Source organism: Vombatus ursinus, unplaced genomic scaffold (assembly GCF_900497805.2).
Source record: "Vombatus ursinus unplaced genomic scaffold, bare-nosed wombat genome assembly UNPS02014935.1, whole genome shotgun sequence".
Taxonomy (NCBI): Eukaryota; Metazoa; Chordata; class Mammalia; order Diprotodontia; family Vombatidae; genus Vombatus; species Vombatus ursinus.
This window is the reverse complement of record NW_020954713.1, coordinates 1,701,405-1,727,466: the sequence shown is the minus strand read 5'-3', so window position 1 is coordinate 1,727,466 and position 26,062 is coordinate 1,701,405. Positions and strand designations below refer to the sequence as shown.

The 26,062-nt window shown below is 42.8% G+C and overlaps 1 protein-coding gene across 8 annotated transcripts in view; it reads left to right on the top strand.

Moving 5' to 3' along the window:
* Window positions 1-26,062, top strand: part of EVI5L (ecotropic viral integration site 5 like) — a 64,137-nt gene that overhangs the window by 10,947 nt on the left and 27,128 nt on the right. For 4 of the 8 annotated variants that reach the window (XM_027844212.1, XM_027844211.1, XM_027844217.1 and 1 more), the window contains 9 exons: window positions 13,100-13,324; window positions 13,664-13,738; window positions 14,507-14,632; window positions 16,422-16,565; window positions 16,907-16,996; window positions 18,654-18,751; window positions 18,904-18,964; window positions 24,338-24,391; window positions 25,956-25,988. In XM_027844212.1, the coding sequence (XP_027700013.1) occupies window positions 13,100-13,324; window positions 13,664-13,738; window positions 14,507-14,632; window positions 16,422-16,565; window positions 16,907-16,996; window positions 18,654-18,751; window positions 18,904-18,964; window positions 24,338-24,391; window positions 25,956-25,988 (906 nt within the window). Of the gene's footprint in view, window positions 1-11,983; window positions 12,067-13,099; window positions 13,325-13,663; window positions 13,739-14,506; window positions 14,633-16,421; window positions 16,566-16,906; window positions 16,997-18,653; window positions 18,752-18,903; window positions 18,965-24,337; window positions 24,392-25,955; window positions 25,989-26,062 lie in introns of all 8 variants that reach the window. The other 4 variants (XM_027844218.1, XM_027844214.1, XM_027844215.1 and 1 more) reach the window with 4 other exon arrangements.

The window sequence follows — 26,062 nt, the reverse complement described above, 5'->3', positions numbered from 1 at the left end:
TCAAATATAACCTTTGCATGAGGTTCTGAGAGGCAATGTGGTGTAGTAGACCACGAGCTGGCCTCAGAGTCAGGATCGATCTGGGTTCAAGTCTTGCCTTTGATTTGTATTAGCTATGTAACCCTGGGCAAGTCATTAAACTTCTCATTGCCCCCAGATGATTGTTTTAAGACTATAATTAGGTGCCAGTCTGCATTGATAGGGGTTTCTTCACTAAGAATTCCCACTACTGGTGAGATCACAGGACAAGGAAAAGAAAGAAAGTAGCCTTTAGTAAGTGCCAAGTGAGCAGGCTGCACAGTCATGGAGTTCAGAGGGAGAGATTGCTCTTGGCTGGGGGATTAGAAGAAAAGGGGCTACATTTGGACCTGGAAGATTGTGTAAGGCTTAGATCAAAAGAGAAGTGAGGAAGGACATTCAAGGTGCAAGTCAGACACTATGAACAAAGACACAGAGCCCGAAGCATATCTAGTATGTTCATAGGCGAGTGATGAGGTCAATTTCGCTTCAGTGGCAGGCTTTGGTAGGCTAGCAGGAGCCCAGCCTCAAAGAGAACAGGCAGGAAGAATCAAGTGATTTGGAATATTCCGGTTGGGTCTTATGCTTGTTAACATTCAATTGGTCTAAGGCTTTATTCTCAGAACAGTGTTTTTAAACGTATAAAACAATAAAAGAAACCAGTTATATCAAAATATAGTTACTAAAATATTAAAGAAACAAGTTCATGGGTCCCTTGAGACTCCTTGGTCCAGAGTGTGCTTAAGGATAACAGAAGAGGAATTGGGGGTAGAGTGGGTCATCCACTAGAATGGGAGTCAGAAAACCACGGTTCAAGTCCTGTCTCAGATATTTATCTAGCTGTGTGACCCAGAGCAAGTCCTTTCCTTATCTCTGCCTCAATGTACTCCCATGTAAAATGAGGGGGTGGGACATGATGGTCTCTAGACACTAGTGATATGAAGTCAAAAATAAGTGTTCTCAGGGAGCTCACATTCTACTTGGGGAATATAACAGGTACACAGATAAGTACATTACAAAACAAGATCAGTCAGGAGGAGAGAGATCAAACTTGAGGAGATCAAGAAGGGCTTTGAGTAGGAGGTGATATGTGAGCTGAGCCATAGAGGAAGTTAGGGGTTTAAAGAGGTACAGTTGAAAGGTAGAGCGTTTCTGGTATGGGGGAACCTGTGTAAAGGCCTAGAGGAGGGAAATGGAATCTTGTGTCCTGGGTAGAGTGAATAAGCCAAAACCTCACCTGTGTGTAGAGGAATAATGTGTTGCCAAAAAGGCAAACTGGAGCAAGGCTCCAGTCTTTTATCTGACCCTGTAATAACAAGGCGAGGGAATTCCCAAAGGGAATATATAGGTGACTAACTAGGCATCTGCACTTAAACACTGTAGCAAAAACAATGCTGAGGGTGCAAACTGGGTGACTCAAAGGATGGTTGACTTGTCAACTTAATTTGGTGTCCTAGATTAGAAATAGGGAAGTTCAGAAAAGGGGTGGGTTTGGGGGAAAAGATAAGAAGATAATAAGTCAGGTCAGCTAGGTGGCACAGTGGATAGAGCACTAGGCCTAGAGTGAGGAAGTCCTAAGTTAAAATCCAGTCTCAGACATTTACTAGCTATGTGACCCTGGGCAAATCACTTAACCTCTGTCTAGCTCAGTTTCCTCCTTTGTAAAGTGAGGGTAGCTATTTTCCAGGGTTGTTATGAGGATAAAAATGAGATAATGTTTCTAAAGCACTTTGCAGATTTTAAAGAGCTTTTTAAACGCTATCTGTTATTATTAGGTCAGTTAACCTCACTGGACCTATTTTCTCTTCTGAAAAAAGAGGGGATTGGTCTAGATAATCTCCCTCTCATCTAGCCCTGTCATTCTAGAACTCTAGACAAGATCAGAGCTACCACGGGGTTGGTAAATGGAAGAACATGCCACTGAAAAGAAAGGGAAAAAAATTGAATTGTTGGAGCCACATGTAAGGTTCTTCTGGTAGCTCATGGATCTGGAGCTCTTGAGGCAGAAGTAGTGTCTTCTGCTCTTTGGAATAATAAAGAAGATGTATGAGTGCCAGGATGTGTGAGGAAAGAATTTACTGGGCGTAGAAGGAAGAGATGTGTAACCCTGCTCGGTGGTATGGAGAGTGACTGTGCACCCCCTGACATAGCCATTTAAGAGATATGTTGTCATTTTGGAATGTGTATTCAAGAGCTAAGAACCTTGTGAAATTCATCAGATTCATCAGCTAATCCCCATAACGATTGTGTGGGGATGAATTATGCTGCCATAAAACATCTATAGGGACTGGGAAGCCCTGAGCGGTAAAATGAAGGTCTTGGGGGGCCATGAGTGGGATTTTAACCACTGCTTTTAATTGAATGAGGAAACTTTTAGAAAGGAGGATACAGAAAGTGAACAGCTGTCTATGTAGATAGTATCAAAAAATAAGATTTGTTGCTTCATGACTCACAATATCAGAATGATGGATGCTTGCCTAAGGATGGAGGGCGTCTTATGAATACTAGGAAGAACATGTTTGGCAACCTGAGTAAGAGGGCATTAAACTGTAATTAGAGACAGAGAAGGAAGAATTCATAGATAGAATTGCAAAACTAGACACTGTAGAGAATACCTGGAAATAAGGAGACATGTACCCTATTTATTCTTAAGAGATAATCATGGATAAAAGGGCCAGAAACAATATTCACAACTTCAGATATCTGTATGTCATTATATAGGTTGTGGATAATAAGCAAGGTGAACTTGAAATTTAAACAAAAATATGTAAATATGACTTCATAAGAATCCCTAAGACTTAATGGTTTGGGAGAGACTTTCATTTATTCGGTACAAACTTATTAAGTACCTATTGTGTCTAATGGTACTGAGCACTGGGGGAAAACCAGTGATAAATGGAAAGGGCCCTAATTACATTCTGATAAATATATAACTAGGGCAGCTAGATGATGCAGTGGATAGAGCACCAGACTTGGAGTCAGGAAAACCTGAGTTCAAATCCAGCCTCAGACACGTACTAGCTACGTAACCCTGGGCAAGTCATTTAACCCAGTTTACCTCAGTTTCCTTATCTATAAAACTAACTGAAGAAGGAAGTTGTAAACCACTCCAGTACCTTTGCCAAGAAAATCCCAAAAATGAGGTCACAAAGAGTCAGACATGACTGAAAAAACAACTCAACTGAAGATATGTAACTAGAATGTAGCAGTGGAAGAACATGCCTTGTCCAGGTTAAAAAAAAAACCCCATGTTCTAGAATGGCACTGTCCATGGAAAATGTGGAATGGGCTGCCTTGGGAATGAGTGGACTCTACAAGCCAAAGCTCGATGACCTCTTGGCAGGGATATTGTACACAGGGTCCTTTTATAGGTATGGTTTGGACTAAATGTCCTTTGGGATCCCCTCCAGCTCTGAGATTCTGGGACTTAGAACTGCAGAACTGCTTGAGGTTTAGAAACATAGTAGAGAGCTTTTGGATGGCAATAAAAGGTGGGAGAAATAAGTGATTATCAGTTTCCTTTGCTCTAGAATCTTCAATCTGTCTATTAATTGTTCCTTCTCTGCTGCTGACAAACATTCTCAGGTCTCCCCCATTCTTTTTTTTTTTTTGTTAGGCAATTGGGGTTAAGTGACTTGCCCAGGGTCACACAGCTAATAAGTGTCAAGTGCTTGGTCTGAGGCCAGATTTGAACTCAGGTCCTCTGGACTTCAGGGCCCGTGCTCTATCTACTGCACCACCTCGCTGCCCCTTCCCCCATTCTTGAAAAACCATTATATGACTTCCATCTTCTAAAGTCATTGACCCCACATCTCTTAACCCTTCCATAGTCAAAGGGATGGGGACTGGGCCTGTGATCCTATTTAATTGGTATGGGCAAGACTCAGGTGAGGAAACTCCATCTACCAAGGCAGGTTGATACCCTCTCAGCAGCTTCTAGCCTTAAGAAAGTATCCAGAACCCTGAGAGGTTTAGCAGCTTGCTCAGGGTCACACAGCCATCATGTGTCAGTGGGGACTTGAACCCAGCTCTTTATGCTGTTCTGGGCTGTCTCTCTTCATAGTAAAATCCTTAGGAAAAAAAGTTTTAGACTTGATTCAACTTCCTCTTCTCCTACTTGTTTCTCAATACCTCTTATCTGAAACTGCTCTTTACAAGATTACGACAATTTCTTCATTGCAGAAACTAATGGCCTTTTCTTAAAAGTCTCCATCCTTCTTGACTTCTCTAACATTTTATCTACCAGAATGTAAGACTACCCTCTCCTCTTAGATTTTTTCTCTCTCCTAGGTTTTTGTGACACGCTCCACTCCTGGTTTTCCTCCTGCCTGTCTGACCACCTTTTACTCTGCTTTGCTGGATCATTGTCTCTGTCTAAGTGTCTAACCATGGGTTTCTCCAAGGCTGTCCCCTGGGCCCTCTTTCCTTTCTCTTTACAACTTCTTAGTGCTTTTGTCAGGTCCTGTGACTTCAGTTATCCTAAATCTCTATTTCTAACTCTAGTCTTTTCCCGAACATCCCACATCACCAGCTACCTAGTGAACATCTCCACCTGGCAGTCTTAAACCCACCTTTCCACCAAACTTCTCTGTTTTGTTAAGGGCTCCATCATCCTTCATTCCTTGCTATTCTTTGCTCCCTCCCCCCCAATCCAATTAATTGCCCAAATCTTGCCAATTCTGCCTTCACATCGTAGCTTTCATATGTCCCTTTAGCAGCACTCAAACAGCCTCCACCCTAGTGAAGGCCTCTCACTCAGACTATTACAGTAACCCCATAGCTATTAGCTTAGCTTCCAGTTTTTACCTTCTCTGATCCATCTACCCAAATGCCCAAATATTCTTCTTAGAGCACTATCTGACAATATTACTTTCCTGCTCAAGAACCTTCAGTGGTTCCCTGTTGCCTCTAGAATAAAGTAAAAAATGCCCTGCTTGGTGTTTACAGCCTCTTACAACCTAGCACCAGCCTACCTTTCCCAGCTTATTGCTTATTACTCCCTGATACTGACCTGATATTTCAATGAAACTAGTCTACTGGCTGTTCTTTAAATGTGTCCTCCTATCTTCTACCCCTGTGCTTTTGCACAGATTTTTGCCCCGGCCTGGAACATACTCCTTGCTTACTTCCACATCTTAGAATCCTTGGCTTCCTTCAAAGCTCAGCAGGATATAAGCTTCTTGAGGGCAGGGACATTTTTGTCTTGTATATTTATCCCTAGCAATTAGTGCATTGCTTTGTATATAGTAAGTGCTTAATAGATGCTTTCTAGACTACTACAAACTGCCTTTGAGTTCAAATCACTGTCACCAGACAAATAAACTACATATCCAGATACTCAAAGAACCGGTGGATGTGGTTGTTGAGTAACCATCAGTGGTCGGAGAATGGGAGTGAACTGGAGAAGGGCAATTGTCCCAATTTTTTTTTTTAAAGAAGAAAATAGAGTTTCAACGGCCAGGGAACTTGACTAGAGGCGATTGAGCTTGACTTTGAGTCCTGACGAAACTATAAAATATATTACTAGGGGCAGCTAGGTGGCACAGTGGATAGAGTACCTGCCCTGAAGTCAGGAGGACCTGAGTTCAAATCTGGCCTCAGACCAAACACTTGACACTTGACACTTACTAGCTGTGTGACCCTGGGCAAGTGACGTAACCCCAATTGTCTGGAAAAAATATATATATATATATTACTGAAGGTGAACATCTAGAAAAAGGACACAGTGATCACAAAGAGCAAACATAATTTTATCAAGAATAGGTCATAGGATAATAGGATCATAGATTTAAAGCTGGGGTGACTTTGGTGGTCATCTAGTCCAATCCCTTCATTTTGCAGTTGAGAAAACTGAGGCCCAGACAGTTGAACTGGTTTTCTGAAGGTAGGTTATGCCCAAATAAGCTCCATCATCAGGATAATTATTTATATATTATATATAATGTATATTTACATATATGTATATATGCACACAACTATATGCACATATATATGTATATATGAAAATGTACTCATTTATGTATATAAATTATATTATATACACACAGACTGATATGACCATCCCACATTGAACCCTCACTCAAAACAAAGGAAAACAGTTAAGCAAAATCAGTTGCCATGTCTTATATTGTATATGACATATATAATGTTCCTCATTCTAGAGAGGAGGGAAATGTTTCATCATGTTTTCTCTGGGACCAATACCAGTCATCACAATTCATCAGTGTCTGGCAGCCTTTTAATGTTGTTTTAATTTACATTGTTGGATCACGGTATACATTGATCTCTTGATCTATTTACTTCAGTCTGCATCCATTCATACAAATATTCCTTTGTTTCATTGAGTTCCTCAAATTCATCATTTCTTATAGCATAATAGTTTTTCATTACAGTCATATACTGCCGTTCATTCAGTCATTCCCTAATTGGTGGGCACTCAATTTGTTTCCATGTTTTTGCTACTACAAAAAGTGCTGCTTATGAATATTTTCTTTGTCTTTAATCTGCTTGAGTTTACCTTGCTTTTGGCAAAACATTTGGTAAAGTTTGTCATGTTATTCTTGTGGAGATGAAAAGATGTAGGTAATTAGTGAATTTAACACTGGTGGCCAGATTCAAAAAATAGTTATCAGTAGTTTAATGTCAACTTGATAGGAGGCTTCTAGTGGAGGAGATTACAGGGATCTCTGCTTGGCCTGGTGCTCTATAACATCGTTATCAATAACTTGGATAAAACCATAGTTAACATGCTTATCCAATGTCCAGAAAACACAGTGCTGTGAGGGATAGCTAGCATATTGTATGGCAGTCAAGTTCAAAGTACGTGGCCTTGGCCGGACTACAGTAGAGTGTTGTGTTCACTTCTGGGTACCATGTGGAAGAGGGGCATGATAAACTGGAGATTATCCAGAGGAAAGCAAATAGGATGGTGAAAGGTCTCATCATGCCACATGAGGGTAGATTGAGAGGGCCAGGAATTCTTTTTCTAGGGGTGACATGGTATTCAAAGGGCTGCAGAAGGCGAATTGGCTTGTTCTACTCAACCCCAAAGCAATGGGGAGATGCAACATAGAGACACAGTTAGATGTGATGCAAGGAAAAGCTTCCTAAGAAGTAAGGCTGGCTGTCAGGTAATGACTTTGCCCCTTAATAGAGGGTTTAAAGCAGAAGCTGAATATTTGTCCGTCAAGTTGTCAGAAGATTCTTATTCAGGTGAGGGTTTGATTCCATGGCTTCTGAGGTCTTTTCTAAGTCTGTGATTCTATAGAAGATTCATTTTGCTAAAAGCCAAGCATCTGGTAGATTCATCTCATTGATAGTTTCTTTTCTCAGTAGGCAGGGGAAACTCTGAACCTGATTTTGGCCACCAGGGAGAACTGCTTGTGAAGCAGAAGTACTAGACCATGGGAGAACGGGGCCGTGTCATCTGAGGGTTAAGAGGGTTTATAGCAAAGACGGGAATGCCAAACGTGGGCAGCCGTGCACAGTGTTAAGGAAACAGATTTCAAAAAGGTCAACAAGAAAATAGTTATGTTCCCAAGACCACAGACTCTTAAAAGGGGAGATAGTTCTGGAGTGGATAGAAGGCTCTGAGAATGAAATTCTGACAATATGATTATTAGTATTTCCAATAAAAAAGAAAAGGGGGCATTTAAAGAGACTGAGGGGGAAAAGAGTCTGATACAGCTTCCCAAATAGCAATCTCAGATTCAAAGAGGAATGTCCATCTAACAACTTAATAGGAGATAGTTAACTTGGAGAAGAAAAAGTGGCAGATGCAGTAGTTGGGGAGGAAAGGGGGAAAGGACTGGAGTATATGCTGCTGAAGAAGATGGAATAAAGGGCACGGAACAAAAAAAACCCACAGAAGCAGGGCAGAATCGTGTCAGGGAAGTTGACATGAGATACAGCAAAGGGCTTTTTTTAAAAAAGCTTTCTTCAGAGAAAGGGTAGGCCCACTGCTTAAGAAGTATGGTATAATGTTAAGGGGACAAGGAAAAAAGTGGAGCTACTTAGCACTTTTCAAAAATTCTGGATTATTCCCCCCCCCCACTTCATGATAGGGAATGATCATCTGATTAAGAAGAGTAAGATTAACATGGTCACAAAGGATTGGAGAAAAAGATGGAGAAGGAGCTAGTGAGACAGCACCTAGAGATTCTAATGCTTGAAATCATAGGATTAGGATAGTGATGGGGAAGAGACTGGAAACCAGGCACAGGAACAGAAGGTGGCTGGTGTAGGGGCAGGAGGAGGGGACATGATTGTAGTCAAGTATTTGAGGAGCTGTTGTGTGGAAAAAAAATTAGACTTGTTCTCCTTGGAACATTGGGAAGGAGCTGCCCAAGGGCAGATTTAGGCTAAACATGAGGAAAAATTTCTTAAAATTAGAATTTTTCAAAAGTGGAATGGACTACCTTAGGAAATTTTGAATTCCTCTTCTCTGGAAGGTTTTATTTTTTCACAAATCATTTTTAATTCATTTATTACCTGTGCACACGGGAAATAGCTGCTAAGTCCAAAAGGAGCAGTTTTATTCTCTGTGGAGGTTTTCAAACAGAGATGGGACAACCACTTGGGCATATTTCAGAGGGGATACTTATCCAGGTTCCTGTTGGACCAGATGACCAGTGAGGTCCCTTCCAATTCTGAGAAAATATGATTTTGTAAATGAGGATAAGCCTCTAGATCTCAAGGAATTATTCTGAGTGTTTAGAAAGAAAAAGAACTTAAAGGATTATTTACTGTGATCTCTGAGGAATTAGACTTAGGGAAAATGGAAGAGAGACTGGAAGGCTAGAGATGAGGGAAATGTTGCCCCTGTTTTTTTTTAAGGGAAAGAGGATTCCACAATCTATAAACAGGTCAGCATAATATCAATCCCAGACAAATTCTGTAATGTTACTTAGTGGCAGTTTTATGAGCACTTAGGAAGAGAAATATTAGCTACTAAGAACCAAAATAGAGGCACTAAGAACAAGTTATGACAAACTAACCTCAGTTCCTTTTGAGAGTGTTATTAGAGTGACAAATTAACCAGCAGACATTTATTAAGTATATGTTGTAATCCAGGGACTGTGCTAGGTACCAGAAACACAAAGACAAAAAAATGAAATGATCTTTCCTTCCAATGAACTTTCATTTCTATTATAGGAGATAACGTGTACATATATATGTAATAGAGAAAAAATACAAAATAAATACACAGTAGTTAGGGAAGGAGACCACTAGCAGTTGAGGGAATCAGGAATGGCTTCAATTTTATGAGCTACAGGGAAGACAGAATTACATTCCAGGCTTTGGGGAAAGGGAGACACGCAGAGCAAAGGCTCAAAGAAGGAGACTGAAAGTGTAATGCCATGTTTGAAGGGAGAGAGAAGACCAATTTGGCTGGACCATAAGAGTGGGAGAAGAAAGAGTAATACATAATAATCCTGGAATGAGAAGTTGGGGCCAAGTTGTCAAAGGGCTTAAAACCCAGGAGAACAAAAAATCTTGTAGGCATTGGGAGCCAGTGGAGTCTGAGAAGAGTTTAAAATGGTCACATCTGCACTTAAGGAAAATCATTGTGTCAGTTGTGTGGAGAATTCCATTGGAATGGGGAGATATGAGGTATGAAGACCAGTGAGGAGGCCAGTGAAGCAGTTCAGGTGAAGAGTAATGAAGGCCTGAATTAAAGAGGTGATTGTGAGTAAAGAGAAGAAGTTGGATTCAAAAGATGTTGTAGAAGCAGAAATGGCCAGATTTGGCAATCAATTGGATTATCAGAAATAAGAGAAAGTGATGAGTCCAGGATACACCAAGGTTGTGAACCTAGGGGTCTGGAAGAATGGTGGAACTTCAATAGAAGGGAAGGTTTGTGGGAAAGACAGTAATTTCTGTTTTGGTTGTGTTGAGATTGAAATAGCTGCAAACCATGATTCTAGAGGATGAGGATGAATTATGACACCCATCTCTTGATAAAGAGATGGTGGACTCTAGCTACAGAATAAAACAAGTATCTTGATACACAGCCAGTATAGGAATTTGTTTTGCTGACTATACATATTTGTTACTATGACTTTTCTTTGTCAGTGTGAGGTGAGGGTGGGAGGATAAGAGAGAATAGGGAAGAGATAGGAAAAAACAAAACAAAACAAAAGAGACCCCCTGAGGTATGGTAGTTTTGTTTGTTTTGTTTTTTAATTCAGAGAACAGAAGGAAGCACAGACAGGCAGGGCAGCTTTGAAAGCTACAGAAATTATTATATACTTAAAAAGAAAAACAAGTTATACATCATGGAGCTCTGCAGTCTCCTGGACAGTCTTCTTTATTCTACAATGTTTATGGAAATATCCATTTTGTCTGTGGTTTGTTAAGTTCAAAATAAATTTTTAAAAATTTTTTTAAAGGGAGAGAGATATCTCTGTGATATTCAGTTTGAAATGTCCAATCAGCAATTTGTGATGTGAAATAAGAGTTCAGGAAAGAGACTGTAACTATTCTGAATATATAGATCTGAGAGTTATCTGCATGGAACTGATAATTAAGCCCTTAAGAATCAAAAAGGTTGTTGAGGAAGTATAGAGAGAAAGGAGGAGAGGTCCCAGGACAGAGCTTGGGGTGCACCCACTATTGAGGGGCATTACATGGATGCAGAACTAGCAAAAAGAGACTCAAAAGGAGTGGTGAGCCAGGTAGGAGAATCAGGAGAGAGTAGCATCCTGAAGATCCATGCAGAAGTAGAGGGTGGTCAACAGTGTGTACAGCTGCAGAGAAGTCAAGTAGGAGGAATCAGAAGGCATTGACTAGCCCTATGTAACTGAAAAATATTCATTCAGTATCAACTTAGCAGAAGGTATCCCCAGTGTTATGCTGCGAGACTTTGCCCTCTGTCTTGTTACGGTCTATATTTTTATCAGCAGCTTAGTTGAAAGTATAGATAGCATGCTTACCAAATTTGCAGATGACATGAAAATGGAAAGGAAAGCCTAATATCTGGGATGACAGAATGAGGATCCAGAAAGGGCTTGCCTGACCGGAGTGCTGTGAGCTGAATCTTAACAAGATAAAATTTATTAGGGGTAAGTGTTAAGTCCTATATTTAGAGTTTTTAAAAAAAATCAGCTGTTCAGGGCAGCTAGGTAGCGCAGTGGATAGAGCACCTGCTCTGGAGTCAGGAGGACCTGAGTTCAAATCCCACCTCAGACACCTAACACTTACTAGCTATGTGACCCTGGGCAAGTCACTTAACCCTAATTGCCTCATCAAAAAACAAAAAAGAGTTGGATCAAGAGATCCAACTAAGCAAAATCATTTGGGTAGCTAGGTGGCACAGTGGATAGAGCACCGGCCCTGAAGTCAGGAGGACCTGGGTTCAAATCTGGCCTCAGACCAAACACTTGACATGTACTAGCTGTGAGATCTTTGGCAAGTCACTTAACCCTGATTGCCTCACCAAAAAAAAAAAAAAAAAAAAAATCAGCTGTTCAAATACAAGATGGAAAGAGATTTCTGAATGTCAGTTCATATGAAAAAGACTTGGATGTTTTTAGTTGACTGCAAGCTCCGTATATAGAATTCAGTAGTGTGGCAAGGCACGAAAGGCTAATACAATCTGAAGCTAATTTAACAGAAGTACAAGGTCTAAAACAAAGGAGATGATAATCCACTTCTAAAGTATTGTATTTAGTTTTGGATGCTGCAGTTTAAGAGGCTGAAATGATACAACATGTCTAAAATATTAAAATCACAGAATTTCAGAACTGGAAGGGACCTGAGCAGCCATCTAATACAACTCATACCCAGAATAGTCTGCAAAATAGATAGGTGGACTTCCTACGTCTGTCTGAAGCTTTCCAGAGAAGGGGAGCCCACCAGCTCCCAAGGCAGCCCACTCTACTTCTGGAAAGCCCAGATTATTAGGAAGGTTTTCTTGACAGTAAGCCGATTTTGCCTTTTTGTAACTTCCACCCATTGTTCCTAGTTCTGTCCTCTGGGGCCAAGCAGAACAAGTCTAATCCTTCTTCCACGTGACAGCTTTTCAAGTCAAGGAAAGTGGCCAGAATGGTGAGAACCCTTAAAACCATATTTGTGTGAGGATCTGTTGAAAAACCTAGCTTTTAGAAAAGAATATTTGGTGGGGAGGTATTTAGATATTTGAAGAGCTCTCCTGAAAGAAGGATCAGACTCATTGAGTGGGCAGAACTAAGACCAGTGGGGTAGAAGGCATAAAGACACATGTTTTAGCTGAATATGAGAATTTTCCATCAACTAGTGGTGCCCCAAAATGATAAGATGCAACCTTCATACTGGAGGTAATATGAGCAGAGACTGGATGACCTTGTTGTACAGAGGATTCATACTCTGGACAAGGCTTCCCCAGATGGACTTCTGAGGGCCTTTCTGATACTGAGATTCTGTGATTCTGTGATTCTAGTGGGAGATAAAATGAGAATGATAGGCTGGGGTCAGATTATAGGAGGCCTTGATTGATGTCTATGAGAGTTTAGCATCTACTCAGTAGACAGGAACCACCAAGAGTGTTTGAGCAGGGAAGTCATATGTGCCAAAAGCCTTTTTTTAAGAGAAGCAGCTTAGTTTAGTGGATAGAGAATGAGCCTCAGATTCAGGAAGACCTGAATTTACATCCCACTTCTGCCATATGCTGGCTCTTTGACCCTGGGCCCCTGCCCTTTCACTTGTTCACTTCTCCTTTCAGTGCCCCAGGCAACTCTCTAAGGGTCAAGTCAGTAAACACCTACTATTATTAAGCACCTACTGAGGCAGGCTTGTAGAGAAGGTGCTGCCTTGTATTGATGGAAGGAGTTCTTCACAGGGAGCCTCCTACCCTGATGAAATCACGGGAGTAGTACAAAAAAAAAAGTCTGGCGTTGTGGTTGGTAGTATTGAGTGGAGTAGGGAAAGATTAGAAGAGGAGACAGCAATCCAAAACTGCTTTTTTGCCTGAGGTTCTTTTCCTCCATACCCCATTGTTCCCAACCCGAGCTTTTGGGCCTGAAGATTCTTTTCTCTACTAAATTGAGAGGACCAGAAACCCCATTGAAGCCTATGCCATCACTTTGGGTCTTCTGCTCCCCAGGAGCTGATCCGGAAAGGCATCCCTCACCACTTCCGTGCCATAGTGTGGCAGCTTCTCTGCAGCGCCACAGACATGCCGGTGAAGAACCAGTACTCAGAACTGCTCAAAATGTCTTCTCCCTGTGAGAAGCTGATCCGTCGAGACATCGCACGGACCTACCCTGAACACGAGTTCTTCAAGGGGCAGGACAGTTTGGGCCAAGAGGTCCTCTTCAACGTCATGAAGGTAAAGGTGGCAGGGTAGGCAGTCTCCTCGGGGATCATTTCTTTCACCGAAATCTCAGGAGTCAGCTTTCCAGCCCCTCGCCTCCTTCAAAGTCTCACTGAGAAGAGATTTATTTTTTTCAGTATATGGCAATAAGTTTGGGATACTGAGTCATGGGAGGTAGCTGGTTTCCAGTGTCTGTTTTTAATCACTCTTTCAGGGAGATCCTGAAGCTCTTACATCTTATGTCTTGATTTTCTTATATCCCAAGCTGACTTCTGCAGAGGGAATCAGTAGTCTCTGCTCCCCAGTTTCTGGGGCTACTGGCAGATGCGTTGTTACTATTCTCTTCTCTTCCAGGCTTACTCCCTGGTGGACAGAGAGGTGGGCTACTGTCAGGGCAGCGCTTTCATCGTTGGCCTGCTTCTAATGCAGGTTAGTGGCCTGCCCCTGAACCCATAGCAGCTGACTGCTCTGCTCTCCCCCTGTTGGATACATCGTGTGTGTATCTCTCACCCTAGGAATCCCTGACTTCTGTCGTTATTTTATTCAGTTGTTTGGCTTCCCTGGGGTGGAGTGGTGGAAGCATTTGGCTGTATTATGTCAGTGCTTATATCCTGCTGATGGTGGCCCCACAGAGCTACCCTGTTTGTCCACTTCTGCATCCTTTGATGGAAGCACAGGCTGAGTATCTGTAGCATGTGGAGACACGATATGGCACTGAGCTGGTCCCTGTGTAAGAATTTTCTAACTTGTACAATCTGGTGGAAGGACAGAGGGCAGAAATGCCAAGTAGCACTCATTCTTTCTCTATCCTCTTCCAGGGTCTTGAAGGTAACTTAGGATGGGCATTTTGGAGGCAGTGTTGAAGGGAGGATCTGAAGGAGGGCCATGGGAAACTCTTCTAGGTGAGAAAGAAGGGCTAGCAGTAGGACAGGGAACAAAAAGGTAGAAAAAATAAACACTCTGGTATTTGGAAGGCAGACCATAGGAAGTCATAGCCCTGTATCTGCCTTTTGGGTCCTCAAGTAACTAGCCTGACTGGCACAGGTGATATCAAATATAGCTCTTCTGTGCCCCTGTGTGCTAGCAGAGGCCCAGTGAGGGATATTAGAAGTAGAGGACATTACCCCTATCTGTGAGAAACCTATAATCTTGTCTGGAACCCTGTTCAATACAGTGTCTTTCTCCTTTTCACCCTAGATGCCTGAGGAGGAGGCATTCTGTGTATTTGTGCGGTTGATGCAGGAATATCGTCTACGAGAACTTTTTAAGCCTAGCATGGCTGAGCTGGGGCTCTGTATATACCAGTTTGAGTACATGTTACAGGTGAGGTCTGGGACATAAACTGAGGTGATTTGTCTTTTTGGTGAAGGTCAAATCCCTGATTCTGATGTTTTGTCAGTTACATTAAGCCCTATTAGCTGAATCCTTCACCAATTCAAGAACAGCCTGCCCGGGTGTCCCATGTAAGAAAGGCCCCAATCTGAGCACCAGGCTCATGAAAATCCAGGAGGATTCAGATAAGGGTTGCTTCCCCTGCCTTCCTGGCTCTTAGGCTTTCCTGTCCTTGTTTCTGGAAGTTCTTTAAGGATTATAGAATTTAGAGTGATGGAAGTACTTGAAACTGTATCTCTTGTCCATGTCAGATTGCGTGGCCTGGCTTAATCATGTAGGGAAACCTTACCTGTGAGTTAACTATACCTTCTCCATTCTGTCTCCCTTTTCTCCTCTATTCCCCCTTTTCTTGGCAACATACTGTAAAAAGCAGCTTTTCTGAAGGAAGTTACTTTGAGGAGGTGCCTTACTACAAAGTATACACCCCTCTATTGCTTTGAGCCTTTTCTTTCTCCCTTAGGAGGGAGTCTGACTCTGCCTGACCTTGGTTTCCAAAGCCTTTTGAAAGGGAGGCACTGGATGGGGTTGATTGAGGAAATCCCAGAGTGATGGTTCTTTACTGTGTCTCTTTAGGAAACAAGGTTAAAAAATATATGAGGCGGGGAGAAGAGAGAGAGAGAGAGAGAGAGAGAGAGAGAGAGAGAGAGATAAACCGACCCAGACGTTCCTCCCCGCCTCCCTTCCACTCTATTTCTCTGTGTAACAGGGAAAAATGTCTACCCTCCTCTGCTTATTAAAGGCGAGCCGGCAGACGTTTTTGTTTATAAATAGCAGCCCCCACACTGCTCATGGCTGCTAGACAGAGCTGTGTAAGTTGGCCCATTCAGGAAGCCAGATGCAGGTGGAGTGGGCTATTGGGCCCCCTCAGGAGCAAAGAGAATAAGGTAACTAGGAGAAGGAAAAGCCTTACCATAATCTCTCTTCCTCTCCCAAGGACTAGCATGAGAGCTGGTTCTGAGAAAAAAGAAAGATTATGTTGATCCAGGTATCTGAACAGCCCAGGAGCAGAGGCTTCTGGTGGTCCAGTTACATCTGGCCTCTGAAGTTAATTTCCATTTCTTCCCCTTGATAAAAAAAACTGCTTTATCCTTTATCTTCTCTACCAGGAATGTTATGATTTTTAGGTCAGTTAGCCAAGAAGTTCTAAAGCTAAATATGTAACAGTGTTATCCAAGGAGTCAGAAAGCTCCCCATCTGGGAGGAAGTCTGCAAAGGTGGCAGGGGGAATGGAGGGGGGAAGATGATTGGAGCATTAGACTGACCCTGTTTCCAGCTCCATCAACGATACCCTGGAGGACCCTAACAATTTCCCCATGCCCTGCTCCATGCCTTAGTTTCCCTCCTTTGGCATCTAATTTCCCGAAAATCTATGATTAAGGGTAGGGATGTGACAAGAGGATATATGTCATGTAATGGGAAGGAAGGAAGGACCATGAGAAGAGAAGGGGAAATTTAAACATATAACATTAGAAAGAGGTACATGGAATTGATATGCCCAAAGGGTTTTGGGTAAAAAGAATAAGAACCGATGTAAAAGCCTAAGGAAGTTGGGTACTAACTGGAACATGAGCTGTGGTGATGATGGAGTGGCTAAAACACACATATACCAGGGCTAATGGTTGAGCTTTGGTTTGGGTCAGGGCGGGTTGTATTAGAGTTCTGTCTTGGGGAAACTGTGGGGAATACTGGGACTTCTCTTGTCTTCTTTATTTTCTGGCAGGAGCAACTTCCAGACTTGAATATCCACTTTCGATCCCAGAGCTTCCATACCTCCATGTATGCCTCATCCTGGTTCCTCACACTCTTCCTCACAACCTTCCCCTTGCCAATTGCCACCCGAGTCTTCGATATCTTTATGTATGAGGTGAGGGCTAAAGTTCAATGGGACTGGGTGAAGGGGAGAATTCAGAGTGACCTAGATCAGTGTCAACAGGTCCTAAAATAACAGCTCAGTTCTCTTCTTTGCTAACTAATTCATGGTTTTCTCTTTTTCCCTTGAGTTTCTCTACCCTTTCTGTGCTTGCCATTTTCTTCTCCTTTTTTTGTCTTCTTCCAACTTAATACCATCTTTTCCCCCCATCCTGCTTCCACCTGGTTGACATTTCAAATGTAGCAGAGACCTAGGACCTAGACCTAGGTGAGAAATAAGTGGAGCCAGCATCTTTGGCCCTCATTGTAAAAACAGGCAACTTCTTCCCATTTCAGGGACTGGAAATTGTGTTCCGGGTGGGTCTGGCCCTGCTGCAGGTGAACCAGATGGAGTTGATGCAGCTGGACATGGAGGGCATGTCACAAGTGAGTGGGAGGAGGGAGTAACTGTGAGCCTCATGCAGACAAGATTCACATTTTACACCTAGAAAATTTATTAAAAGGAGGCAGGAACCTGGCTTGGGACAAAGGAGGAATTAGATCGTCCCCAAGACTTTTTTTTTTTTGACATATCTAGGAATCTGAAGGCTGTTTCAGAGACCTTCCTGGTAGAGGTAGTTAACAAATATCTGAAGGAGGAGCAAGAGAGAGTGTATTTGCTAGTCAGGCCATTCTTGGCATACAGGGCAAGAAGGGAATGCAGAGGGCATAGAAAAGGAGGGTAGAACACATTGTTCTGTCTTCTGCCTCCAGCTTGGGTTCCCTGAAGCCACATGCTGCAGAATGTGCTTTACGGTAAATTAGAATAATCAAATAGACGTGGCATTGGCCATGGTTTCTGTCTCGGTTGGCCTAGCCAATAGGTCAGACCCAGGAGAAAGAGAATCAACAATCCTGGGACAGAGCCTTATTGGGGGAAGAGTTTGATTTTCCACCTCTCGCCCCCCTCCACTCCCCCCCAATGTTTCCCAGCTGGTGTTTCAGGGAAGAATACACAAAGGCAGCAGTTGTGTCCACAGACACAGGGGGATCCGTTGTATTCAGCCTGAGAGGCCAGCTTGTGGTGGAAGAACAGGAGCCAATCTCCTTGAATCCCCTTCCCTCCCCCACCTCCTGTTGCCAGCCTACCCTAAGCTGTGCTGGGCTTTTTAACCCTTTTGCTGGGGGCTGTATGGGCCCCAAGACTCTTGGTCTCAGTGCCCTGCCATCTCAAGGACTAGATGACTAGATGACTTTGGGGAAGGAATGTTCCCCTTCTCAAATCCCAGCTCACTGTAGCCTTCTTTAAGACAAAGTTCCTCCCTCTTTGCTTCAAGGCTATTTCCAGATGTATGCTATCTCAGATTTCTGCTTTGCTCAATTTCACTTTGATTCAGTTAAACATTTGAGCTCCTGTGGTATGCCCGGTACCACCCCTAGGTACTTCCAGCCTTTTGCCTTGTCTCCTTCATGCCTCCCTCCTTGTCTTTGTGAGAGCCTTTTTCTCAGTCTGCCTACCCACCCCTTTTTTTGCTTTATCCTCCTTCTGATGTCTTGTGTTTGAAAAATTTGGTCCTCAGCCTGAAGGAAGCTTGAGAGAGCTATAGGAACCTGAAATAATCTAACTAGCCTTGTCATTCTTTCTCCTACATTTCTTTTCCCTGTCAAACTTAGACAATCAGTTGTTTGGGTTCATTATGGATCTTGGTCTCTTGGAGGACAGATTCATCCATACTGTGTGTTAAATCAGCCCTGATCCAGAGAATAGCTAGATTGAGTGGTAATCTTGGGTTTGGGGAACTGGAAACGGGAGAAATTAGGATGCTGTCTGCCATTAACCCTCTAGGGCAGTGGCTTGTTTTTGTATGGTCTCAGCAAGTTAAGAATAGATTTCACATTGGTAATACAGTTTTATTGTGTTTAAAAAAAAAAAAAGATGTAAAAGCCATTCTTAGCTGCCCACTGGCTGAAATTGCAGACCCCTTGCTCTAGAGAAACAGGAGGTATTGGTAGGGGTTGGGGGTGACTGGTGACTATTACTCAAAAGGGACCCTGAGGGGTTCCATGGCGGGAGGGGTAGCTGTGACTGGGTGTGTCTCCACAGTACTTCCAAAAGGTGATACCCCATCAATTTGATAGCTGTCCTGACAAGCTGATTCTCAAGGCCTACCAGGTCAAGTACAATCCCAAGAAGATGAAAAGGTCAGTGTGTGGGACTCTCAGTCCTTGGGGAGTAGTTGGGGTGGGCCAGGAGCTCCTAATCAGGAGTTTCTCAGAAAGAAAGGAGGTGCAACAGGAGGGGTAGAAGAGGGGATGCTTGACTAGAACTGAACTGGAGTTGCCCTTCTTTATAGGTTGGAGAAGGAATATGCTGCCATCAAAAACAAAGAGATGGAGGAGCAGATAGAGATAAAAGTAAGTTCTTGACCCCAAGGATTATTCCTTTCCACCCCAAATTGAGCCTTACCTAGCAGCTCTCCACCATGGTGGCATTGATTTTTCTTTGATCTAGAGATCAACCCCAGCCATTTGATCAGTAGACCTTGGGAGGAGAGATAAAAATGCCAAGGGTTGGAAATATTTCTAGCACCTCAGTGACTGAGACTGCTCATCTTCCTTCCTCTTTGTCATGAGTCGATGTCGTGTGTAAACCATGAAGTAACAGCCTGCCCCTAGTTGGAGATTACCAAAGTACTTCGAGATCTGCATTAGTTCTCTTCTCTCTTAGAGTCCGCGTTTCCCATTAACCTAGGGGTCAGAAACCTCTGTAGTCCAGTAGAGCTGAGGAAGGGCCCCGGCTGACCTATCATATAGATAGGGGAGAAAGGTTAATGTAGGGGAAAGGAGATAAGAACAACGTGATGTGGCCTAAAAAGCTCACTTCTTGGGGCAGCTAGGTGGCGCAGTGGATAGAGCACTGGCCCTGAAGTCAGGAGGGCCTGAGTTCAAATCTGGCTTCAGACCAAACACTTGACATTTACTAGCTGTGTGACCCTGGGTAAGTCACTTAACCCCAATTGCCTAAAAAACAAAACAAAACAAACAACAACAGAAAAAAGCTCACTTCATCTTAGACTGTGCTGAGGGACATAGGACCCAAAACAGCGGAGGTGATCTTTCTGCAGTCCTTTGCACTGGCCAGCCCCAGCTACAGGATTACATTCAGTTCTGGGCACCACATTTTAGGAAGGACATTGACAGACTGGAGTGCAGCCAGAGTAAGTCCAGGCCACCACTATGGTTCAGGGCCTAGAGTTTAGGCCGCATAAAAGTTGTCTGAAGGAACTGGAATGAGTTTAGAGGAAGGAAGATTAGGAGGGAAGCAGAACAGTTGTTTTCAAGTTGTCGAATAGTTTTCATGTGCACGATGGCTTTGGACATGCTCTGCTTGGCTCCAGAGTGCAAAACTAGGAACAGTAGGAGGAAGTTACAAAGAGGCAGTCTTAGGTTCAGATCAGGAAAACCTGCCTAAAAGAGCTGTCCAAATATGAGGGGTTTACTTTGAAGGATGGTGTGTTCCCCATCACAGCACATTTTCAAACAAAGAATCGATAACCATCAGTTGGGGATATTGTAGAAGGGATGGGACCTTCCAACTCTGGGGTTCTGTGCTGGTAGTAACAAAGTGCTCCTCATTGGTGCCTCTGCCTTAGGCTGCCATCAGCTCTGTGCCCTCACCCCTATTACAGCTGCCAAACTGATCAGCCTTCCACTAGAGGGCACCCCTGACCCAGCTCTTAGTTACAATGATAATGATGATCCTTGCATGTCTCAATAGGGCTTTACAAAAATGAATCTACCTATATTCTCTCATTTGATCTGCTCACCAAGCCTGTGAGTTAGGTAGGTTACAAAGTGGTTTTATCTGTGTTTGGAAGATGAGGAAACTGAGAACCCAGAAATAAATAACTTGCCTGAATTCATTCTGTTCCTTACTAGCCATGTGACCCTGCCAACCCCATGATTCAGTGAGTTTGTGAAAAAAGGATGTGACCTGCCTGAGGTTTCACAGCAGGTGGAGGTCAGGAACAGGACTGGGACCAAGCTCTGACTCCAAAAACAGGACTTTGACTACTGTGCTGTAGTTTCTCCTTTCATTCATTCATTTATTCATTGCTTATAATTATTTATTAAGAGCCTACTATGTGCTCATCATTGCACTCCGTGCTGGAGATACAAAAAGAGGCAAAAGACAGTGCTGGTGACCAGTCTGTAGTAAGGAGATTCCTTGTGGAGTACGGGTCAGGCAGCTAGGTGGTGCAGTGGGATAGAGCACCAGGCCTGGAGTCAGGAAGACACGGGTTCAAATCTGGCCTCAAATACTTACTAGCTGTGTGACCCTGGGCAAGTCCATTTACCCTGTTTGCCTCAGTTTCTTCATCTGTAAAATGAACTGGAGAAGGAAATGGCAAACCACTCCAGTATCTCCGCCAAGAAAACAAACAAAACACAGAGAGAAAAGAAAAGAAACCCCCAGATGGGGTCATGAAGTCAAACGTGACTGAAATGACTGAACAATACCCCTAGGATAAGGGATTGGACTAGCTGACCTTTGAGGTCATCTCTTCCACTCCTGGGACTTTGGGAGTAGGGCATAGGTTTAAACTGAAGCAGAAAGGTCAGTTTAGCCATGAGTAAGAATTGGTGACCAAGGAAGCTTTGAAATCTCCTGAGTTCATAAAAGGATCCTCTATACTGTTAATTTCGTAGTGGTAGAGTAAACTCTGCTTTAGGGCAGGTAGATGGTCTAATTGAGCAGGGTTAGTAGTCTTTTCAAAGTAAAGTAACTCAGCTCTTATTCACATAATCCCTCACATTTGGGAAGGAGTAAGAGTCAGGGAAAGAGAGATGGCAATGGAAGTGTTAGCTTCCTCATCTGGAACTACGACTTCCTTGACCAGCTTCTTGGGAGGATTTTGTGAGAACACTTTGTAAACCCTAAAGCATTATCCAAATGTCAGCTGTTTTTCTTCATGTAATAAGCTTTTTTACATGATGTTTTGCTAAGTCACACTTGACCAAACTGCCCAGTTGCAGCTTTCAAAACAAGCCCTTTCCTTAGCATGGAACAAAAGCAGAGGCTAAGAAAACGAAAGGGAGATGTTCTTATAATACCTGTCATCTGTGGGAAGGTGTATAGTGATCAAAAATATTGAAGACATATGATGAAATTATGAAAAGGGAATGGTTTTTAAATCTGAGAATCAAAACCAAGTTTTCACCAGTGCAAATACTTGCCGTAATGCAGCAGAGGCTCTCTGGTTTATTCATTTACTCACCTGGTTTGTGAAACACCTCCTCAGCTCCACTCTTTGTCAGTTGGAGACATTTAACGTCCACTTACCCTTTCTCTCCTCAAACCACTTTTTTTCTGATGAAGTAGAGACAGGTCTTAGAACCTACTTTCTTGGGGGGTATCCCCTTGGATACTACAGATTTGAGTCCCTGCTTTGGGACGTCTCAGGAAGGTAGTTGCCAAGGAAAGTGTGAGTGATTTTTACCAGCTGCTGCGATAGACAGATACGAATGTGTATTCATGTATGTATATACATATATACACACATGTATGTACACCTATATACATATATATTCCTGAAGTTCATACATTCATTTGTTTACATGTTATACATTGATACATTCATTCTTCACAAAACTACCCCAGCTCCATCACCAATAGTAGTAACTTAAACTTATAAAGCACTTTTTAGATTCTTTTAAAAATCACTGTCACATGTATTGTCTCTTTTGACCCACATAGAAATCCTTGAGGTATAGTAGTTAAAAAAAATCTCTGAACTCGGTATCCAAATTTATTTAGTGTGTGCTCTGGTGCTCAGGAGCCATGTGTCTTTGACCAAATCATTTATTATAGCTGAGCCTTAGTTTGCTCATCTGTAAAATGGAGATGAAGCCTGCCCTACCTAACTTAGGCATATCTTGAGGCTCAGATGAGAGTATGTGTGTGTGTAAGTGCTTTGAAAGTGTAAAGAACTAGACAGGTATATTTATTATTATCCTCCTTTTAAACATGAGAAAACTGAGGCACCGAAGTGAGAGTGACTTGCTCAAAATCACCTAGCCAGTAAGGGGTTGAGCCGGGATTACTGACATCAGGTCCATTGTCTGTACCATAACACCCCATTGCTTTTATCTCGTAAGTGCAAAAGAGGAAGGATCAGACTCCTTTCCCTCTCCCCTTCTATTTCCGTAGATACCTTCTCAGCTTGTGGCTTCTTTTCTCCTTTGGGGCTGCCTTGGTGTGAGAAGGATACACAAGTATGATTTGTCCTGGATTGCAAACCTACTGAGGGAGGACTCTGTTTGGGGGTCACATGTAGTAGCATTTTAATCCTATCTGCAACCCTTTCCAAGTTAACTCTTGCCACCCCTATCTACACAGGGAATGCATATTTATCTCAGTGAGCAAAATGGGAATGGGAAAGTCTATTTACTAATATGCAGATGTGGGCATATATGTCCATGCCAAATAGAAACAACATTTTATTATTCCTAGTTTGGGTTTATCAATGCCATTGTAGCCTTCCATTAGGATATAGGGTTGAGAATTGATAATAATTCAGTTCTTTGACCTTTCTTTTTGTCTTACATCCCATCCTTTTCATCCTTCAAGTTATTTTTGACTGGTCTTTTTTTGAGTTATTCATGTGCTTCTGAAATTATGGGAATCTGAGTAGACCACAGCAGTGTTGTAGAATGTGGTCAGGAACTAGTTCAGGAAGAGGGTACTCTTCTTTTCCCTGAGCTCTTCCCCATGGGGCTGGAAAGTGCACCGTGGGACTAGACCAGCCGATAACACGGATTCATGACTCAGGGCTCCAGACTGGTAGAATGCAAAGTGCATCAGAGCAGGAGTCAAGAGATCTAGGACTGTGGGCCTTTGGGCCTTTGAGCAAGTTCAAGGTCATGGTCTCTTGGTGCCCTCTAGTCCTAAAAGAGAAGGAACAATTTTGTGAATCTTAGTGTAGAAATAAAAATTCAGCCCACATTTATTAAATGTCTGAGCTAGTCCCTGGAGATCCAAGGTAGAGAGTCCCTTGCCTTCACGGAGCTGCTCATCCGTGCTCCTGGAAGGACTATAACTATATCAGACAAATATGATAGAAGGAAAAGTGAAGAGTGAGAGAGACCGACAACTGAGGAAATCGGCAACAATGTCGTAGAGCATGTGACACATGAGCTGAGCCTTGAAGGAAGACAGAGAGGTAGGGAGCTGAGGAGGACACATGTCCAAGTATCCGAAGAATGAAGGAGATGAAGAGTGTTCTTGCTAATTGATTTCTGAACTAAACCGTCTCACTATTTTAACTGAATGAAAGTTTTTTTCAGAAAAAAACGTAGCTGTTTGAAAATGAATCAGGACTATATTTTCTAAAGTTGTGCAGAATTTCTTTACCTGGAGTCCAGGAACCTGTTTGGAGGTGGTGGTGGGGGGGGGGAAACCAAAACTTTTAACAAACCTATTTCAGTACAATTGGTTTCCTTTGTAAGCTTGTGTGTTTTGTTTTATTCATTTAAAAATATTTAGCAGTCCATAGGCTTTACCAGACAGCCTATCAGAGGGGTCCAGGACACACAGAAAGGTTCTGAATCCCTGGAATAGACCAGTATTCTGTTTGGCAGAAATCTTAGGTCAGGACATTAAAAGGAGATGTAGCTTTCAGAAGAAAATTAGATGATGACCTATATTAACCACAGGGAATTTGGGGTGGGATTAGGGGAAGGGATCTACTCTAATGTGTTCTTTCCTATCCCTCCCTTGGTGTGTAGAGGCTGCGGACAGAGAACCGGCTCCTGAAGCAGCGGATTGAGACCCTGGAGAAGGTGAGGGGCGTCCCTGTCCACCTCCAGCAGCTCTCCCTTTTCCAGAGGGACCTTAGTCCCCAGAAAGCCTTACCTGGCGTCCTAGGCTACCTGGACCCTCCCCTTTGAGCTCTCTGGAGGCTGGGTTACCCAGTTCCATTCCTTGAGGATCCCATCTCCTTTTATTGTTGCATTGCAGAGACCGCCTTTGTGGTGGAGGGGACAGTCATTACCCTGAACTGAATGTTGCCCTGTGTCCTGCAAGACCAAGGCCTAGGGTCTGAATGACCATGTCCTGTAGGCAGCATTTCATGTTGGTTTGTGACAAAGTTCCCACTGTCTTTCACTGTCAGTGATGCTGTGATTTGTATTGTGATATAAAATGAGTCTGTGATATAATTTCACTGGTGCTTGAGTGGCATTGTAATTAATCCTTTGGGTTGATTATGCCATAACTGTTACTGTAAATGCCATGATCTATATATAGACATAGAGCAAGATAGATAAGCATAGATATATAAACATATGTAGGTGTATGCATATATGTGTGTATGTATATATGTGTGTATACACACACACACACACATATGGAGATAAAGGGGAAGACAGGGAGAGGGAGAAATAATGCTTCCCTGAATGATGCTAAAACTTCTATCCTAATTAGATTAGGGGTATAGTTGATGTTTTAATTGGATTACCATATCATTAGGTGATAATATGCCCAGCACTATAACTTTGACAGTACAATAAATGCTTATTTAAACTATACCACTGCTTCTAATAGATTGACAAACTCCATAGCTTTGATGGTATTAAAAGAGAAGGCAGAGAGGTGGGTCTATGGTGGAGGGGAGACATAGGCTGATGACCTTCTTCCTCCTTCTCTCCCAGCCTGCATTCAAAAGTACTCCTATAGAAGAGCTGAGGAGGGCAACTGGGCCCAGGCTTGCTCTGAACGCAACTAGGAACCTTTCCCCTCTTTGGTCACTTTTCTAGGGACAGGGAACTTCATTAGGGTTCTGTTTTCTTTGTCACATAACCCAGAGATATGTCATGATATGTGAGGTTTGTTTTTTTTGCCGGGGGGGGGGGGTATACATAAGAACAAAACAACAAAAGTAAAACTCTGAAATATTATTTTAAAAAAGTAAGAAACTTACATAGAGAATAAAAAATTCCCTCTGTTACTTTAGTTATTCTATTTTGTCACACAAGAGAACCTTTTGAAATAATCTATGAACAAATATGATCAAGCTGGAAAACAAGGGGGTGGCATTGGATAGAAAGCAGCCTACTATTCCTACTTCATCAGACACTCCAGTGTACCACATCCTCCCTTCCCCAATTGCTACCCCATGTATATTTCTGTGGAATTGAAGTAGTGTTGGCCTTGGTTGTCTTCTGGATTCCTGCCTATGGCCTCTGGTCCTCAGCCTGTTCTTTCTACCTTGCTTCTAGCTCTAGTCTACTGTGCTAGTAACTGCCGGTTATTGTCGTGTTTTTCTTCTCTCCCCTTCCCCACATCCCATCCCTTCTGCTCTACCTCTCCCCCCTTTCGGGATCTCCTCCCTGTGGGTTTCGGTAGGAGAGTGCTGCTCTGGCTGATAGGTTAATCCAGGTACAGTACTTTTTTTTTTTTCTTCCTACCCATCTTTGATTTTCATCTGCACTCCATGCTTCTTCCCTTCTGCC